The following is a 19,020-nucleotide window of genomic DNA, read 5'->3' on the forward strand; positions in this document are numbered from 1 at the left end:
TAGGGTGGTGTCAACCTCCGGGCCGAATAAATAGTCGGGGTTGACAGGCTGGTTGAGTATGTTGTTTTGCACCTCAGGTTTGAATCCGGAGATTCGTAACCAGGCATGTCGTCGCAGCATGACGCTAGTGTTTATGGCCCTGGCAGCTGTGTCTGCGGCATCCAGCGCACACTTGATGGATGCGTTTGTGAGGAGCTGTCCCTCCCTGATGAGGATCTCTGCACCTTCTCTGTATTGGTCAGGGAGATGTTGGATTAGTTGCTCTAATGTGTCGTAGTGCGCTCTATCGTAGCGAGCGAGGAGTGCTTGAGTATTGGCAATGCGCCATATGTTGGCTGCCTGGGCGGCAACCCGTTTGCCAGAGGTCTCTAACACCTTGGACTCTTTGTCCGGGGGAGGAGCGTCACCTGTTGTTTGTGAGTGTGCCCTCTTGCGAGCATTCGCAACGACAATGGAATCCAGAGGTAATTGGCCTCTGATGTAAGTAGGGTCCCCAGGCGCTGATCTGTATTTCTTGTCGATCCTGGGGTTTATCACTCTTGCCCTGGTGGGTTCCTTGAAGATGTTCTTTGCTGGTTTGAGGACACCCTTCAACATGGGTAGAGTTTTTATATTCCTTTCTGAGGATGCAAAAGTATCCATAAAAAAGTCGTCCTCGACGGTGTCCGAGTGAAGTTGCACCCCATGATTGGCCGCAGCACGTTCAATTAGAGCGTTGAACGCTGCCGTGTCCTCTGTGGGAGATGTTTTTGCTCCATAGAGTTGCGGGTCTTGTGCATCCATAGGTGCACCTGGGTCCACAGGGTCATCCCAAGTTTGATCAGGGTCCTGTTGGCCGTCAGGGTCCATGTCTCCGGGGTAGGGGACTTGGTCACCCATGTAGTCCACCAACGCATCCGTGTCGGAGTGTGTGGGAGAGAAGGATTGTGGATCCTGGTAGGGTGAGTGGAAAGGTTCGTAAAGAACTGGTTCTGAAGCCACAGGCAGCTTTCTTTTAAGTGGAATCCTGAAGGAGTCCAAAGCCGGCTCCGAAGTTATTTTCCGTTTGTGGATAACCATCCTGCCGGTGTCGGCGTCGATTAGATGCGATGGAGACGTCTCCGCAGAGCGTTCGGCAGGCGTGATCGTGGTATGGGTCACCCGTGTCCTGATTTGGAACAGTTTCGGGGCCGTGGATGGTGGCAGGCCAAAAGTAATGTTGGCTGGTGTCGAAGAGGCTGCTGGAGCTTTAATTGGTTCGGAGCCCGACGTGTCCTGGAGGACTATTTTCTTTTTGGTGCTTTGCGCAGCAATGGGTCGCGTCTGGAGCGCCCTCGAGTCTTTTGCACCGACCGGGTCTGTTGAGGCGGTCGTGGAGTTTTTTCGGCGCCGGTGGGTCATCGAGTCGAGGGGCGGGAATGGCCGTCGACTTCTTCGATGAGTGTGGCTTTGGTGTCGCCGTGGAAGCGGTGTGAGACGCAGCAGGCTGTTTGACCTTTGGGGTCGGAGTCGATTGCGTCGGTGCCGGGAGCCGAGCAGGTTTGGTGGTACCGAAGGCCTTCTTCCTTATGTCGACTCCGACGTCGGCCGCTTCGAGTTCGGCACCGAAGTCTCGTTTGGTGCGCTCGGTGCCGATGTGTTTTGCTGGCGTCGAAGGTGTGGAGGGCCTCGATCCGACCAGCGCCACTTTCGGTTTCAATTGAACCAATACAGCTTTCGGTTTTGAAGAAGGGAAACCAGCCGTTTTGGGCATTAATGGCTGCCGCTGAATGTCCGAGGCCGGGCCAGAAGAACTGCGGGATAGGTCTTGGGTAAGGCCCGAAGGCGATCCCTCGACCGGAGCCATAGACTGTTGCACTGGGCTTACTTCAGTCTGAACGGGTAGGCCTTGCTCGTCACCGGAGCTACTCTCTTCGGCCCCTAAGGCCTCATTGTAGTCTCCTACCTCGGTGTCGTCTTCATCTCTGCGAAAGAGTGTTTCGTCGACGTCTTCCGATCCGGAGTCATGTTCGGAAACGGGACTGGAGGGTAGGTTCTCCACTTCTTCGACATCTTCGGTCTCGGCGTTGAAGATGTCGGCCGGGGCCGGTGCCGCTTGCTGCGCCTCGAGTCTCGCCGCTCATCGATTCCGTAGAGTCTTCTTGGATCGAAATCTGGCACAGGCCATGCATGTAGATTCGTCGTGATCCGGTGAAAGGCATTTGTTGCACACCGGATGGACGTCGACGTGGGGATATTTCGCATTGCATACCGGACACCTCTTGAATGGTGTCCTCGATTCCATCGTTGATGTCGAATCGACGGTCGGGTAAGATGCGAAAGTTTGTTCTGGAAGTTAGTAAACTAACAAGATACTATCGATACCGATCGAGAACAGTACCGACGCGAACTAAAGGCCTTTTGGCCTGAAAAAAGATTTTCCTAACTTGAGTCAAGATAGCACATCCGAACCCAATGGCGGAAAAAAACAATCTGAGGATGGAGAGGATGCCCATGCGCACTGTAGTCCAGGGGAGGAGTCACCTATCCCAGGATACTTCGAAGACTCTTCCAGGACAACAACGTGCAAACATCCGGACCCAACACTAGGCGGCGATCTATGCACAGATATGAATTCAGCAGCCCACATGCCTCGAACATCATCGTTCTTTAGCTCACTTCGCCACCCCAGTTCAGACCCAGCCATATGCAAATCAGTATTGACCCTGTACCTCATGGTACCAGTCCAGCCCGAACTGCCAAGCCAGGTCTTCCGTGGACAGGAAACAAGCATCCTGGGACCAGTTTCGGGGGAACACCCTTCATCAGCCAGGCTAGCTTAAATCCAGTGGCAAAGTGAGCAAGGGACCCACGTCTGGGCATACCCTGCCAACTTAGGGCAAACAAAGCAAACACAAGGAGATGATGGACGGAGTGCTGAAGCTTCTCAGACATACACCCCCTGTCATAGATCTGGGTTGAATCTATCATCGTTCTTTAGCTCACTTTGCCACCCCAGTTCAGACCCAGCCATATGCAAATCAGTCTTGACTCTGTGCTTCATGGGAACAGTCTAGCCCAAACTGCCAAGCCAGGTCCTCCTTGGACCGAAAACAAGCATCCTGGGACCGGTTTCGGGGTAACACCCCATATCAACCAGGCTAGCTTGAATCCGGTGGCAAAGTGAGCGAGGGGCCCACGTCTGGGAATACCCTGCCGACTTAGGGCGAAACCGATGAACACCCGAGGACACTGGTGAGACCAAAAGAGAGCACAGCAAACTGAAAATGCTCCTGTCCCACCACAAACTGTAGGTAGCGATGCTGGGTCGGCAGACAGGTATATGGAAATGGGCATCCTCCAGGTCCAGTGCCACCATCCAGCCTCCAGGGTCGAGGGCAGAAATTCCTGGGTCAGGGTGAACATTTTGAATTTCTCTTTCCGGAGGAAGCTCTCAGAGGGCACCAGTCTAAAATAGGACTTAATGAGGCACTGTCCCTAACAGTGAGATCGGTTGGTGCCATGAGTTCAGAAAAGGGTGAGGAACCCTGCTGAGGCTGAAGGGTTGTCTGTGCACGATGCCCCAACCAAAACCATGGAAAGATTGAGCAGGTTAATGTGGTGTGTGGTGGAGCAGACAAGCCCAAGGAGCATGCTGTGTCCCTGCTAGCTTTAAAGGTCTTACAGAGCTGAATCCACTTTGTCCCCAAAAAGCCTGGTGCGTTCGAAGCAAAGGACACACAATTGATGGACGGAATGCAGAACAAATCAAAACATTCACCCCCAGTCAAGAGATCTGGGTTAAATCCATCATTCTTTTGCTCACCATGCCACCCTAGTTTAGACCTGGCCATACGCAAATCAGTCTTAACCCTGTGCCTCATGGGAAGAGTCCAGCCCGAACTGCCAAGCCAGGTCCTCCCTGGACCGGAAACAAGCATCCTAGAACCAGTTTTGGGGTGTCAACCCTCTTCAGGCAGGATAGCTTGATTCCAGTGGCACAGTGAGCCCAGGACCCACGTCTGGGCATACGAGGCGCACTTAGGGCGAGAAAGCGTTCGAAGGGCATGTCCATGAGGGATAACTGAAAATCACTGTAGAAACCTCCGGATCTCATCTATGTATGGCGACAGATGGCTACACAATGGAAGCAATAAACCGACCTATGGAATCTGTGGTGTCTAGATCGCAAGGGACAGTGAATTTAGCTGCGTTACAGTCATTCTGTATGGCTGGTCAGGACAGGACGCAGGTCATCAGGGATGCTGGGGAGGATCTGAGCCAGTGTCCCAGATAGTGTGGGAGTAACAGCTGAAGGGGAAGGTGGCAATGACTCAGTGCATGGATGCGCTTGTGGAAGAAAATACCCTCTTCAAAAAGGTTTCAATTCTTTTCGACTCTGTCTGGAGGAGTATTTGGGAAGGCATTTGGGTCTGTTTTGCTGGTGGAGGCTTGCACCACCAAGCTCTCAGGCAAATTGTGTTGAGTTAAGAAGTTAGGACCGCCAGGAGCCAGATGATGGTGCTGCTCAATCTGGAGATTCACCAAAGGGCCAGAGCAGGGTTTGGCCAAGGACCCTAAGAGAATGTCAGAGAAGGCCTTGTTAAAAGGCAAACGGAGCTCAAGGGTGGTCTGCCCTAGCTGCAGAATTTTGGTCAGGATGTTAATTTTGACCTCCCTGATGGGGAGTTAGAGCTGGAGAACCACAGCCACAGGCTGCACAGCCGTTACACAGGAGGTGCTTTCTTCAGTGGCAGGGCCTGGAGTAGAGACCAAGACTTTGTCAGGAGAGATGTCAAGGCCACTTGCATTCTGGAGGTCCTCATACCAATTGTTCCCATTGTAGGGTTGCCCAAGCTCATCTCCTTCATCCCAATTGTTATCAGAATCCTTACCAAATAAAGTTTGTAAAGTATGGGGTGTGTCTTGATGAACCAGGATGTTAAACGGTTCCGGCGGGACATGCAAAGGCTGCAGCTCCATGGGCACCGAGCATGGTGTTGGCATTGGTGAGGCCGTTCCGGGAACCGGTGTGGATCAAAGAGCTGGAGGCAGAGTCAGTGCGGGCGCCAGGTGAGGCCCAGTGATGGGTTCAGTTTTTGTAGCAGGCTGCAGTAAATTATGCCATTTCTAGAGGTTGCTTGAATCATACAAGTCTTTTATGCAGTAGGCTGCAGTACCTTGTACTGCTACTAAAGGTCACATGCGTCAGAACTCTAAAAGTACGGTTTGAGAGACTCGCACTGCTGTAGGAGGTGTGGGGCTGATAATGCAGATTTTCTACATTTGGCGTGGACATGTCCAAAAGTGGCAGATTTCTGGGGGAAAGTCACGATGACGTTAACAAAAATGATGGGTGAGTCGATAGAATGTGATGTGTAAGTCTGTTTACTGGGAAATGTATTGAGGTTGAAGTCTACCAATCGGAAATTTGTGGCAATAGCACTACAGCTGGCAAAACGTAGGGTCTCACTCAATTGGGATGGTAGGCCTGCGCCTAAGCTGGTACACTGGTTACGAGATGTAGCCTACAGTCGAGATCAACTTACCTGCTATGCAGAAGAGCTGGCACGTGCTTCAAGACCACGTGACGTTTGGGACCCACTTACTGCATATATGCTGACCAACACTACTGACTGATGACATTCAATATGTAGATAATTAATATTCTGTCTGCTTACAGGTGAATCTCTGTTCCAATACTACCTTGAACCTCTGTAATGCTCTATCAACTTGCTGCTATGTATTCTGTATAAATGTGACCATGATGTACTGTTATCTTTGATGGTTATATTATGAAAACTTATAAATAACATATAACAAATAATAAAATAAAAAATGGTCACATGCATCGGATGCAGGCCCTTAATGTAACCATGCTATTGTACTGTACAAAGATACTGGAGAGCTCTTAAGTCAGATAAACAAGCCCTTCACTGGGGGCCAGGCTGCACCACCTTAGGCACTTATTAGAGGTCCCACAGACATTTATCACATTTGCTCTGTAAAAACGTCTCTTGTATCTTGAGTCTATCTCAAGATACAAGAGACGTTTGAACAGAGCAAATCCCCTTGAATGCCTCGTTTTGTTGAATAGGGAAGGAACAAATGGCAAAACATGTAACTGTGCTCTTGCAATCAGTAGGGCAGGTGACAGAGAGGACATGACTTCAACATACATTTGCATATTCATTTTCTCAAGTCTAAAGTTTTTGTTTGTCTTCTATATCCAGAATAAATATGGTAGCGCTGGATTATGATGGGGATAGACATTATCAAGGCTCTGATAGCATCTCTAGTATGTTCTAATAGTCTCCAATCTGTTCTAGAAGCCACATTAATATTGGTGTGTAGTATCAGTCACTTGTTGGTAATAAAAGAATACCTCTATTCTAGAACAGCTCTTTAGCTGTTTCTGGAAGGTTTATTGTACAGGGTGTGAAAGCAGAGTGCCCATCATTGTGTAGGTCCAGGCAAGGTAGGCAAGTCAGGGCAGGTGGGGAGAGGGCGATATGAAACATCTGAAAGTGATGACAGCGACCGAGGGATGATGGAACGAGGTAGTGGACTGGGGTTGAGGGCGACTAGGCAAGCGGTCACAGACAAAAAGGGGGGGGGGGGAAGTGGAGTGAGAAAGATGTTTAAAACTACTTCTTGAAGCACATCACAAAACCCTTATGGGAACAGTAATGGGTCAAAGTTACTTTTCTCATAATAATATGGGCTTAGTGAACAGTCCATGAAACAAAAGCACACCACAAAAAATTCATGAGAGCAAGTGGCTGAAGGGGATGACACAAAGCCCACTCTCTTACCTCTTTATAGTTATTCTTATTCTAGTGTTTTATGGATTCATTACATGAGCTGCTAAGACCACAAAAAGACTTGCAAATCTGCTTTGCAAGGAGCATTTTGTAGTGTAGTGCAATGCATGGGATTAATACCACTCAAGATTTAATGGTAGACATCATGTGTAACTGTTTGTATGCTTAAAATCCTAGCCATTGTTTTTATAGAGCATGTTTTTATAGAGCATAAACCCCGCCCAAAGGCAACAGAGCGCTATATTTGAGCACCAGAATTCATTACACACGGTTAAAAAAACAAATTGTAGGCAAGATTTGCCCAGAATCACTGGCTGTTGAGATGACGCCAGGACTTGATCCGGGTTCCCCAGTTCTAAGGTCATCAGCTAAAGCTGAGAAGCCACATCTACCCTGGAGACTATTTTGCTCTTGGTAAAATGCTGGTGACTCTGTTTATACCTATGTACGCTAGCTTGAGAAAGTATTTTGCTTGCCTAAGGTTGTTCCGATCTTAGGTTAGGTAGAAAGGGGGCCAACTGGGTCTGAAATGAGATATTGTAAATCGTGTCAACGGCAGGGCCATTCTAGTCTTTAACCAGCTACCTCTGCTTGCCACTCCCCTAATCTCTTCTGCAGAATGACCGCGTGTCTGAGGCATGTAAAGGCGTCAAGGGGTCCTACCTGTAGAGGGCGCGGGCAGCATCCAGAGCCATGCGCGTCCGAGTATCCCAGGGCAGCTCCGCCTCCTTCTCCAGCACACTGCGCAGAGTCCCCTTCTCGCAGTACTCCATGACAATGGAGAACACAGGTCGCACACCTGGCAGGAGACAAAGAAGACGTGCCGTGAGCCTACACCCCTCACCACAGTCCCTCCTAACGTGTCCTTGAGGCCTGGAGCTCTCTAACCAAGTAATGACCCAAACAAAGGTCTCTAGGAGTACGTTTAGCCAGCCTTGACTGTCTGAAACAAGCAGCCATGTTCTCCATCTCTGCGCCCTTCAATACCACCATACATTCTCTCAAGAAGCAGGCAGACATTTTGCTACAGACCCGTGCAAACAAAAACAGCAGTTCCCTCAAAGGACTTTGTAACCAGAGGCAATGGAACAGGAGTCTGGAACACAATAACCCAATGTTGATCTAAACCTACTACAAACAGCCTATTCATATATTGTTTGGTTTAAGGGACAGCTGGTATGTGCCTTGAATAGTTTCCTATTCATTTGAGGAAGAAAGACTTAAGTATGGTGTCTCATTGTACAAATACTGATCACGTGACCAAGCCACACACCCCCAGTGAAGTTACAGTAGAATATGCAGCTGGTTGAAACTAGTTTGTCTGAGGAGTCTCAGTCATGGAGAGTGTGAGCTGGGGCGAAGGCACGTCCTGCATTAAGGTGCTACCCATGACTCCTCCTGCTTAATATGGGAGGGGCACCAGGAACCTCCTTGCGGCCCACGCAGTTAGGCCACTGCATAGCAACATTAATCCTCACTGGAGACCGGTACTGGTGACAGAAAAGCCTTTTCTTTCAAGTGCTTCATCAAGATCCACTGGACAGGTGCAGCTGCCCCCTTTAGTCACTGGTAGCAGGTAGGACAGACATTGGTGCTGGAACAGCTTTCAGAATGGGGGTGCGGTCACACCACTCAGCTCAAAGAGGTTGTGAAAAATCTAAGTGTCACACAATGAACAAGTGTAGCAAATGAGCAGTGCCCATTCAGCATGGGAGTAGCATGTACCTGGTAGTGGCTTTTGGGGCACATTTTTGCAAAAAATATTACTAAAGCATGGTGTGGTAGCACACTGTCATTTACAGACAGTGCATTCTCCATTGAAATAGCCACTAATTTTGCAAAGACATACAGTTTCACTGATAAAATTATATAGCGCACAAACGCTCAGGTTTCAGTGAACATTTGTCATTTGCGCATCACCAATTGAAGTATCTTGATTTGTTTCGATGCTATTAAAATGTTTGCTTCGCTCACACTTCAGGATTATTAAAGAAGAGTTTCATTTGCACTTTCCCGACTGCTGATGTATTTTGAATTATCTGTACAGTTCATTTATAGGTATTTAAATCAAGTTTCAAGTTTATTTTATGTTGCTTAACTCCGAAAAGATCCACATAAAACGTTATCCAAATACATACATTCACAGAAATATGAATAAAATATGTATATGTGCAAATTTGTACCCTAAAATTTATTAAAACCCACCACAGCATGAAACTCTGAGGTCACATTAAAAGAATCGAAAATTTAAAACACATCTTAAAAAATTTCATAGCACATGACAAAAATCTTCCATCTAAAAGGACAAAGGTGACTTTAGCGCCTCTACTGCAAATTGTACAAGTCCATTAGCTACAACAACCATTAGCTACAACAAAGGAGCAGTGCAAAACAAATGGAAAGAGCAGGGTTTCGGCTTAGGTCTCACTTTTATCATCAGTTTCATTGAAACCAGAATATTGTTAATACAATTTAAAAAAACACCCAAAAAAGTTAAAGACTCTGTAACAGATCATTTAATTTGGTGGGGCATTTAAAGACTGAGACAACTTGAGGCTGAGGAAATAGACAATTGCGTACAAATTGGCCTCAGCCAAAACCGTCGACATAATAAATGAGAAGGCAGACAAAAAGGACATGATTTAAATCTTGAGGCCATTTTGACATAAATTACAAACCTCCAAGGAGCCATACCATTTCACCAAGAGGGAATTTAGAAGGAGCATACCCTGCCTCGGAAGAATCCAAAAATGTCTCAATCCATGAGGCAAATTCCAATAAATATAAGGCTGCGCTTTATTTACCATCCAGGGGGCAGATTTACAAGCCCCGTGCGCCACATTTGCGCAGCGGTTGCGTCACTTCTGTGATGCAGCGGCGGCGTAAAGCTAGCGCCATGCTGCGGGGGATTTACAACGTGACGCATCTTGGGAGATGCGTCACGTTGTAAAGCCCTGCGCCACATGAAACCTGCGTTAGGTTTCATGTGGGCGCAGCGGAGCAGGGTAGGCGTTCCAGCGCAGGAACGCCTCGGAAAAGTGCCTGAGTGAAATCTACAAGATTTCACTCAGTCACTATTCTGACCCCACTGCGTCAAAACCTTGTGCCTGCTTGAAGCGACACGCATCTGCCTATCCTTGTGCCATGGCGTGCCGCATTGTAAATGTGGCGCATCCGTGGTGGCGCAACGATGGCATTGCGTGTCGCACGTTTCTTGGCGCATCCCTGCTGATTTGCAGGGATGCGCCAGGAAACGTAAATCTGCCCCCAGGAGTCTATTACATTTTGGCAACCCCTTTTCCTAGTACAGGCATCCCTGTACAGGCGCAGGCTGAAAGACCAAGTTGTTTTCTTTAAGCTAATTTTTAGTTGCTGCGTCGTCAGAGTAAGAACCAAAGAAGAATCAGTTGTAACATGTCTACTGCAGCAACAACATTTCTATGGATTAAAGTGTTCTCTTTTAGGCCACCCAAAATGTCTTTCTTTATACAGGATCTTAACCAGCCATCATCACTCTTCGCTAAACACACAACCCAACGCATCACGCATGCCAAACCCTGAGCTAGGGCGCTTTTCAGACCAAATTCTAGCCTTAAGGCCGCCACAGGTAGAGCTGTATTTACTGTAGCTACGCTGCTAAGAACTCGGCTTTCCATCATATTTAAAAAGCCCCATTCAGAAGCATCATTCAATTTTAATCCATACAATAAAGAAGTCAAGATTTTGACTCGGTAAACCTCTAATATAAGCGACAAATGTCTTCTCCCAGTAGCTCTATTAAAAGCACCCAAACATTTAGCGTGCGATTGGGCTTCGGTCATATTTTCAATATGGGCTTTTTCGCTTAGATATCACTCCTCCTCATGTTAAAACATACGTTTTATTCATCACCTGAAGGGAAAATATATTGTCAATCATTCTAAGCTTACTCTTAAACCCGATTTGCTCCATAGGAATTATTTTATTTTCTGCCACCCACTCATTAATCTGAAATAATAAACATTTAGGCGAAGACTTTACCCACGGCAACAATGGGGGTGATCTGACGATAATTTGTTTACAGATTAGGGTCATCCTTCCTGAAAAGAGGGACTATAACACTTCTCATTCATGAGGGAGGGATTTTTTTGGTTTCATAACAACTTTTAAAAACCTAGCAAAGAATTTTACTCCAGATAGGTGCATTTTGTTTGATTACTGAAACTGGAATTTCGCCTGGCACCATCTCGGCCTTAGTACGTATTCCTCGTATTGCGAGCTCAATCTCTTTTTCAGAGAGGGCATCATATAGGTGGGTATCCCCGTTTGCAGCAGGTCTTTTCAACTGTCCGTCGTTTTACCGCATATTGACCCCTAATGAAACTAACCCATCTCAGCTTCTCTATAGCCGAGGGAAAAGATCTAGCTCTTGCTTCACAACCGTCAGCGTCTAGTGCCCAGAAGGACCTAGTCTGGCCTTTTACTGCTGCTTCCTGAACTTAATCCACAGCCTATCCCACTCCTCTCTCTTCAAACGGACCTTCAGTCGATTCCTTCTCCTTTTTCATAACAAGACCCTAGTTTTCTTTTCGGGATCATAATCCAAATATTGTAGCCTAACTAGGGTGTTTATTTCCCTATTTAATATGAGCAGGGGTCGGTGAATCAACTTAGGCCTACCCGTTTGGTTCTTTCGATTAACATCTTTTACTAACTCATTCATAAATATATTAAAACATTCTATTTAATTTCCCAACCAACAAATCAAGAGTATTAAGGGTAGACTCTAAATTGATTCTCATGCCTGTGAGCATCCTATTTTCCCAGTGTGTTCTCCTGTGTTTTTTCTCAAACCCGGAAGAGGGTCCATCAAACATCCATGAGCTAATAGGCGACGTATGAAAACTCAGGGAAATAATTAACAGGCTATGGTCACTAAGTAAGAGATCTACCACCTTTAAATCACCCAACAGAAAGAACGAGGTGCATCCCACCACCACATAATCCAGAATTGGTCCCCCCCCCCCCCCCCCCCCCCCCGGAGCTTTATGAGTATAAGCTGCTGGCAAATCTGAAGGTAAACTCCCATTAGCTATGATGCAGTCAGCCTTTTTATGCTGAGTAAATATTGCTTTCCCTCTCTTAATAATTCTCATCTCCGAAGGAAAGAGAGCCGGTGAATTTGCAAGACTTCTGTTCAACATCACGTAATTGTTCTAGTGCAAAGTTGGATATTTTGCAATTCAAGTCCCCTACCAAAATTATGTGCAGAGGATGGTCCTTATCAGAGGCTGTTTTGATATAGGCAAAAACCTTGCATAAAAGCGCATCTAGCGTGGGCTATGGAGGTATATAAGCATTTACCAACAATACGGGGTATCCCTTATTTTCTTCCAGAGTTAAACAATGTTATTGCTATGAACAAATTACTTGGGTCTTTGTGCTATTCATACCTCCACTCAAGTCTGTTGGACAATAAACATGCCCCCTCCTTAGCATTTCCCATCCTTGATGGTGTAGTTTTATAGTCTAGCATGAGGTAATCTTCAAATACCTGCTCTCCTGGAGACAAATCACATCTGCTAGAAGTAAACTCCCAAACTTCTGTTTCTCCCTGTTATTCTTTATTCCTGCTGCATTCCAGGAAAGGTCGTTGCGGAATGCCACCCTGTGAGCCACTAGATAATGCATATAGCTAACCATTTCCATTTAAAGAGCTCATCTTCATTCACTGCTTGGGCAGTAAGGGCGGGGGATTCCCTAATGAACACTTTTCTGCCATATTTACCTAATTGGATTTTTATTCTCTTATAATCAGTCAGGGACCCTCCATTAGGGGCCAAAGATGGGGGGGCGACTGCCCATTGCTCACAACATTAATCTAATTAGGGATCAGGCCAACAACTTGCCTACCATCCCCTTCTATTTTTGGGATTACAGAAATCCCCCTACATTGCAAACACTCAGAACTTTTTAGTATCATGTTTACCATAAATTTAGAATAAAAGATCACCCTTGATTTAAAGCCAGATCCCAAGGGTAACAGGGAAACCAAGGTCCTCATTTATGAAATGTTTTGCATGGCTACGGTAAAACAGCGATGTAACACTTTTCATTGCGCCCTCCTTGTGACACCATGGATGCTCTGTATTTACTGTACGGTATTCAATGTCAAAAGGATTGACAGATACGTCAGAAATCCAGAGGTATCTGTCGGTGCAAAAATGGCGCATTTCTGGCGTGTGTCTGGAAACCGACGCAACTCCAGCAATGTGTCATTTCAGATGGGGCAAGCCCCATGTGAAAAGGCCTGCGTCACCCCTTCTGCCTGCTTCAAGCAGGCATAAGGATTTGACGCAGTGAGGATGTAGAAGTGTTGCAGTGAAATCTCATAGATTTCACTGTGACCCTTCTACGAGCCTTTTCTGCACCAGAATGCCCATCCTGCATACATTATTCCTGTCGCAGTTATAATGTAGCGCAGGAGTTTACAAAGTAAACAAAATAGTGCATCTGCCTAGATTTGTGACGTTTTAAATATGGCACAGTGTGGTACATTTTTTACGCCGCTGCGTCACATTTTAAGGGCCTCATAAATAAGGCCCCAAGTTAATACCACTACACTGAATTAACTTCAAGTTCTCAGTGTCGAAAGACATTCAAGCAGTGAGGACATATTTAAAATTAAATCTACATCAAAAAGGGGAATAAAAGCCAACATACAAGCATCCATATTACTCCATATAGAATGTGTCTCTTCTGTCTCTGGAAGACCAGTATTTACGCCATTGTCGATAAATGGAGCAGCTATTGGATTTAGTGAAGATGGTAAACAAGAACACTGAACTGCATAATCTACTACTGATACCACTTCAATCCTCTCATCCAAATCATTAGCAGGGCCATAGACAAGATCCATCACTTGCTGGACCAATTGGGGAATTTGTGTTGAGTCCTCTATGCTTTGTGGGGAAACCACAATCACTCTAAAGAGTATTCTCCTTCTGCCTTTTTTCGAGAATCTGCGGTGAGTTTGCTTCTTTCCTCTACAAATGTTTTCCCTCTCCCTGGACATAGCCTGGGATGTGCTTGTTTCACCAGCACTTAACTCCAGCTTGGACCGGGATTTACAGGTTGGAAACAGATCCTGAATAACAGCATGGGGATTGCCCTCTGAGCTCTTCGCGTTTGGAATGGTATAAAAAATAAATCTTATTGAGTCAACAGGTCTTTCAGTAGGGTGGAATTTTTCAGGAGCTTATTACATTGTGGTTTTCCTGCCTGGGAGCCAAAGTCAATTTGACGAGTGACATCTTTAAGGGAGCTCTTTCTAACAGGCACCGCAACCCCTTCTGTTTAATTTGGCTCTCCAAGACCTATATCCTTATCCTTCTTGCTGCTCATAAGTTCCTTTAATATTGCCGTCACTATACCACAATACAATCTGATCCTCTTACGAATTTTCTAGCAGCTGTAATATTGAGGATAAAAGTCTTTCCAAACACAATAAGGACACTGACAAATTTACATCTTTGGTGGCAAGGCTGTATACTACTTACATCAAGGTGAGATAGCAGGGAAGGATCATTTGATGGAGTACTACTAAAAAGATGCCACCCCGTTGGAGGAATCAGAGGAGAGGACCCCCAAGGGCTGTAAAATCTCAACTTTATCTTGTAAACCATACCTCTTACATACATCTAAATCCAGATCTGACAAACTGTAATCATCGTCCCAGGCCTTTACCACTATTTGTTGAAGAGGAGGATCTTCTTGGTAAATTTTGTATGAAGGATATTTACCACCTCCAGAATTGGCAGAGGGGTCTCTGAGGAGAGAAGGGGAAGGGAAAGTATATGGAGTGAACTCAAAGTACCACCATGAGGCTTTGTGTCGTACTTCTGCAAGGAGGTCCCACTAGGGCTCAAACTTGAGATCACACTATCCGGCTGCAACATTCACAACCTATAACCTAAAAGCCAGGCATGTCTGGACATTCAGGTTGCACATTTTCAATTGACCCTCACTTGGCTCCACAATCAAATTTGACTCCTCCTGTGGTGGCTTTTTCTTTTCCCAGAAGATAAATATCTGGCTCTTCCCTTTCAGCATCGTAGTAGAAGAATCTTTGTTCCACAATGAATTAGATTTAGTTTTCGCACAAGCCCTTCCCTGGAGCAGATGGCCAGAATGCATCTTTTTGGGTCATTATTTTCCTCCAGACTTCACAGTAAAATGTAAATGCTGCTAAGGTGTCACTGGGCTGTTTGTCAGATTAATACAAGGTGTTAATGTTGATAAAATGTATTAAGAGCACGAATACCCGGAGGTGTCTTGGTGCTAAGACTGTTGAAAGCCCAGGGAGAGGCATCCAATTCTGAAACAGTCATGTTTTGAGACCCTTTCTAAAGGAGGTAAGTGAGCTAGCGTTTTTGATATCATTTGGAAGCGTATTCCATAGTTTTGCTGTGCTGTACGAGATGCTTCGGCCTCCCCAGAATGAGGTTCGGATCCTTGGAACCTGTCTAAAAAAGGGAACCCCCTCCGATTATTTAATTTTAGTTCTGGGAGAAAAGGAGGGGCACAACTAACGCCAAACCAACTATCAAAAACCTCTCACCTGACCTATATTTCTTTCCTATAGGGCAAAATAAGCTCCAATGGGTTACTGACATTCAATCTGAGACATGATGCATGCAACAATTGCTACTTTATCAAAAAAAAATTATTTATTTTTTAGCATGATTTATTTTCCTGGTTTGTATCAAGAAAGTTAAAAACCATACATTATATTAATACGTTTTCCCATTTTTCTTTCTTTCAAATGTGTTGTACAATTCATCAAAATTTTTGCACACAAATTATATTTTCTATATCAAACCCCTATAGATCCACCACACACTCGTACTGACCTCTAGCGTCCACACTCATACTCGCTCGTACCATCCACACTATCAACCCACCCAAGAACACATAAACATGATGGTCATACAAGGGACAGAGATGTTTAACCTCTTCAGTGCCCATGACGAGATAGTCTCGTCATGGAGCACGGTTGCGCTGTGCCCATGACGAGACTATCTCGTCATGAACCCCACCCACTAGTGCAACGCCCGGCACAGGAGGGGGAAATGGCGTGGCACTGAAGGGGTTAAGTCTCCGTGACCGTGTTGTGGGTTGGGTGCACACAAAGACAGGTTGACGCATGTTCCAGTGGTATTAGCCAAATTAAGACCACCTTCTTCAGGACCATCAAGGTTTGCAAATTTTGGGCGAGCGGTTGGGGTCTAATAACAACATCAGAGAGAATATCATAAAGGAACCGCTGTTCGGCAGATCACTAGAACTGAGATACGTCAGTATTGTATTTGGCCTCTCTTCTAGGCGAGTTGCATAAATCTCTATTTAGCACTGATGTCAGTGAAGTACCACTGCACCATCTCAATCCAAATGAGTATAGTTCACAAGATTGGTCTATTTGTCAATCCCCACTTTATAATTGGGTTATCCGCAAAGCCTGTTTGTATATTTCCTACTGTGCCATGAGATATTGGATCATATCCACATTAGAATGTTCTTGGTGTTAGTTGATGCGATCACATGGTTTATCTGAGTCTCCAGTCCTCACTTAACATAACGTCACTCCAGTGTAGTGTGCGGGTGCTCTGAGTCCGATCCTTTCGCCATGCACACAATACACTGTAAAAACGTGTAGCGTTATACTGGATCCTTGGAACCATCATAAGTCTGGCGCCTGTAGAACTTAACTGCCTAGCAGGGTGGTACCAAGAAAAGAGATTTTTGAGAAACATTGGTCTGGTGTTGTTCAGGGCCTTGTATGCTAAGCATAGCGCCTTGAACTTAATACAATGCGCCACCAGAAGCCAGTGGAGTCTACGAATTTCCTTAGCTACTGACTCGTATTTAGGGAAATTCAGTAGTAGTCTTGCGGCTGCGTTTTGTATCATCTGAAGCTTTTTAAGGTATTGTTTCTGCATATTCAGGTAGACTCTGTTGCAGTAGTCTAACTTTGACTGCACAAGTGCGGTCACTGCCATCCTTTTGGACTCGACGGGAATATAAGGTAAATTCTTCTTCAATTTCTTGATCCGAAAATGGGAGGTGGACCCAATAACATTGGTCTAAGGTGAGTTTGTTATAAATTAGCACCCCCAGGTTTTTCGCCTTTTGAACTGGTTTTGGCAGTTCCCCCATTTCTACAGGCCACAGATGGAAGGCAGCTAAACCCCAGTGGCCAGAGGATTGCATTAGTAGCACACAGGGAGTAGTGGGGGCAGCAAACTGCACCACACCCTAGAGTGGCCACTTTTGCCACACACCGCTATCTCCACTCTAGCAGCGGTAGCCCCACTCGTTACTCCACCAGGGTGCTTGCACACTTTGCTTGACCCTTCGCCAAACTTCGTGCCGCCCTTCATCTTCTACCCACTGGCTTACTGGCCCACTCCATTATCAACATTGCTCTTTTTGCAAGGGCTCCTCACTTTTGTCACTTGGCCTCTCGCTTCCAGCCCAAGTACCTGCCACCGCTCCTGTAGTCTCAACCAGATGTCATAATGATCACAACGGAAAGATTTTCAAAAACAAAATTTTGAAACTACAAAAACTAATGATCCTCACACCATGGGAGTTGTCTTACATGGTGAGGGGCTCATCTTGCAGTTTTCGCTGCCCCTTACTGCTAGGTTTTACCCAGCAGTAGCAGACTGTGAAAATCAGAATTGTCAGTCGAATGGGCAAACCTCCGTTGGCCAACACTCTTTGGAATCGTCAAAGGAGTATATCAGCAATGGAGACGGAGTACTTTCCATTGCTGACATACTTCAGGTCTGCCTGCCTGTAAATCATACAACTGGGCCTTCAGTTTGGCGGAGAGGGTACTCCGTCACAGATGCAAAGGAGTACCCTCTTTGCCTAACTCCGAATTAGCTCCATAGTCTAAATCAGGCAAATTATGAGAACATGCGTGGCGTTTTCACATTTTCCATTTAAACACTTCCCAAATTGTATTTATGATATTTTAAATGCACTTGGGAAATCAGTCCAAGGAGGAAATGCCACTTTTATGGGCTAAAGTATGACAGAATAAATGAAGCCTTTATATTCTGATACTCTGTAGCCAAACCTTTAACAATGGAAACATTAGTGCAAAAGGAGACAGACACAGAAGGCAGGTGTACCATGAAAACACAAGTGTTTGTAATGCAATCGGTCTCGCATTTGTGAACTTTAGAGCTATTGGCGCAGTAAATTATATTGTTTTTTACTAGAGGAGCCTAGAGGACTAAGAATGAGCAATTACCACTGGGAAGAGAGATGCAGCTGCAGCCCTGCCTAGAGGACTTAGAATGAGAAATTCCAGACAGGACCAAAGAACCAGCTGTAGCACTGCCTATAGGTCTTAAAATGTGGGAATTGCCGATGGGACCTGAGAAGCAGTTGTAGAGCTGCCTTGAGGACTTAGAATGAGGAATTATCGATTAGACCAGAGAAGCACGTAGCAGCACTGTCTAGAGGACTTAGAATGAGGAATTACCATTTGGACCATAGAATCAACTAGCAGAACTTTCTAGAGGACTTAGAATGAAGAAATACTACTGGGACTAGAGAAGCAGCTAGCAGCACTGCCTAGAGGACTTAGAATGAGGAATTACCGGCGCAACCAGAGATAGCAGCACAATCTAGAGGACTCAGAATTGGGAATTACCACTGGGACCAGAGAATCAGCTGAAGCACTGTCTAGAGGACTATGAATGAGGAATAACAACTGGGAACAGAGACAACTGCAGCGCCTGCCTACAGAACTAAGAATGGGGAAGTACCACTGGGACCGGAAAAGCAGCTAGCAGCACTGCCTAGAGGACTTAGAATGAGGAATTACCACTCATACCAGAAAACCAGCTAGCAGCACTAGAGGACTATGAGCGAGGAACTACAACTGGGAACAGAGACCCACCTGCGGCACTGCCTAGAGGACTAAGAATAGGGAATTACCACTGGGACCAGAGTAGCAGCTCGCAGCACTGTCTAGATGACGTAGAATGAGGAATTACCACTAGGACCAGAGGAGCAGCTAGCAGCACTGTCTAGAGGACTTGGGATGTCCCGATCCATGTAGGGGACTATTCCCTACCCCAATAGGTGAATATCCCAATGTTTTTGTGACATTATTATACCGAAGGATTATACAATGGTGCTTATTCATGGTCCTTTGCATAGTTCGTCAATCCTGCACACA

General features: G+C 45.9%; 1 protein-coding gene across 5 annotated transcripts in view; it reads right to left on the reverse strand.

Annotated features, from left to right (window-relative positions):
• MLKL (mixed lineage kinase domain like pseudokinase) overlaps window positions 1-19,020 on the reverse strand; it is a 642,399-nt gene that overhangs the window by 191,676 nt on the left and 431,703 nt on the right. For all 5 annotated transcript variants that reach the window (XM_085639671.1, XM_085639670.1, XM_085639672.1 and 2 more), the window contains one exon: window positions 7,446-7,581. In XM_085639671.1, coding sequence (XP_085495797.1) covers window positions 7,446-7,581 — 136 coding nt within the window. The remainder of the gene's footprint in view (window positions 1-7,445; window positions 7,582-19,020) is intronic.

Source organism: Triturus cristatus, chromosome 12 (genome assembly GCF_964204655.1).
Source record: "Triturus cristatus chromosome 12, aTriCri1.1, whole genome shotgun sequence".
Taxonomy (NCBI): Eukaryota; Metazoa; Chordata; class Amphibia; order Caudata; family Salamandridae; genus Triturus; species Triturus cristatus.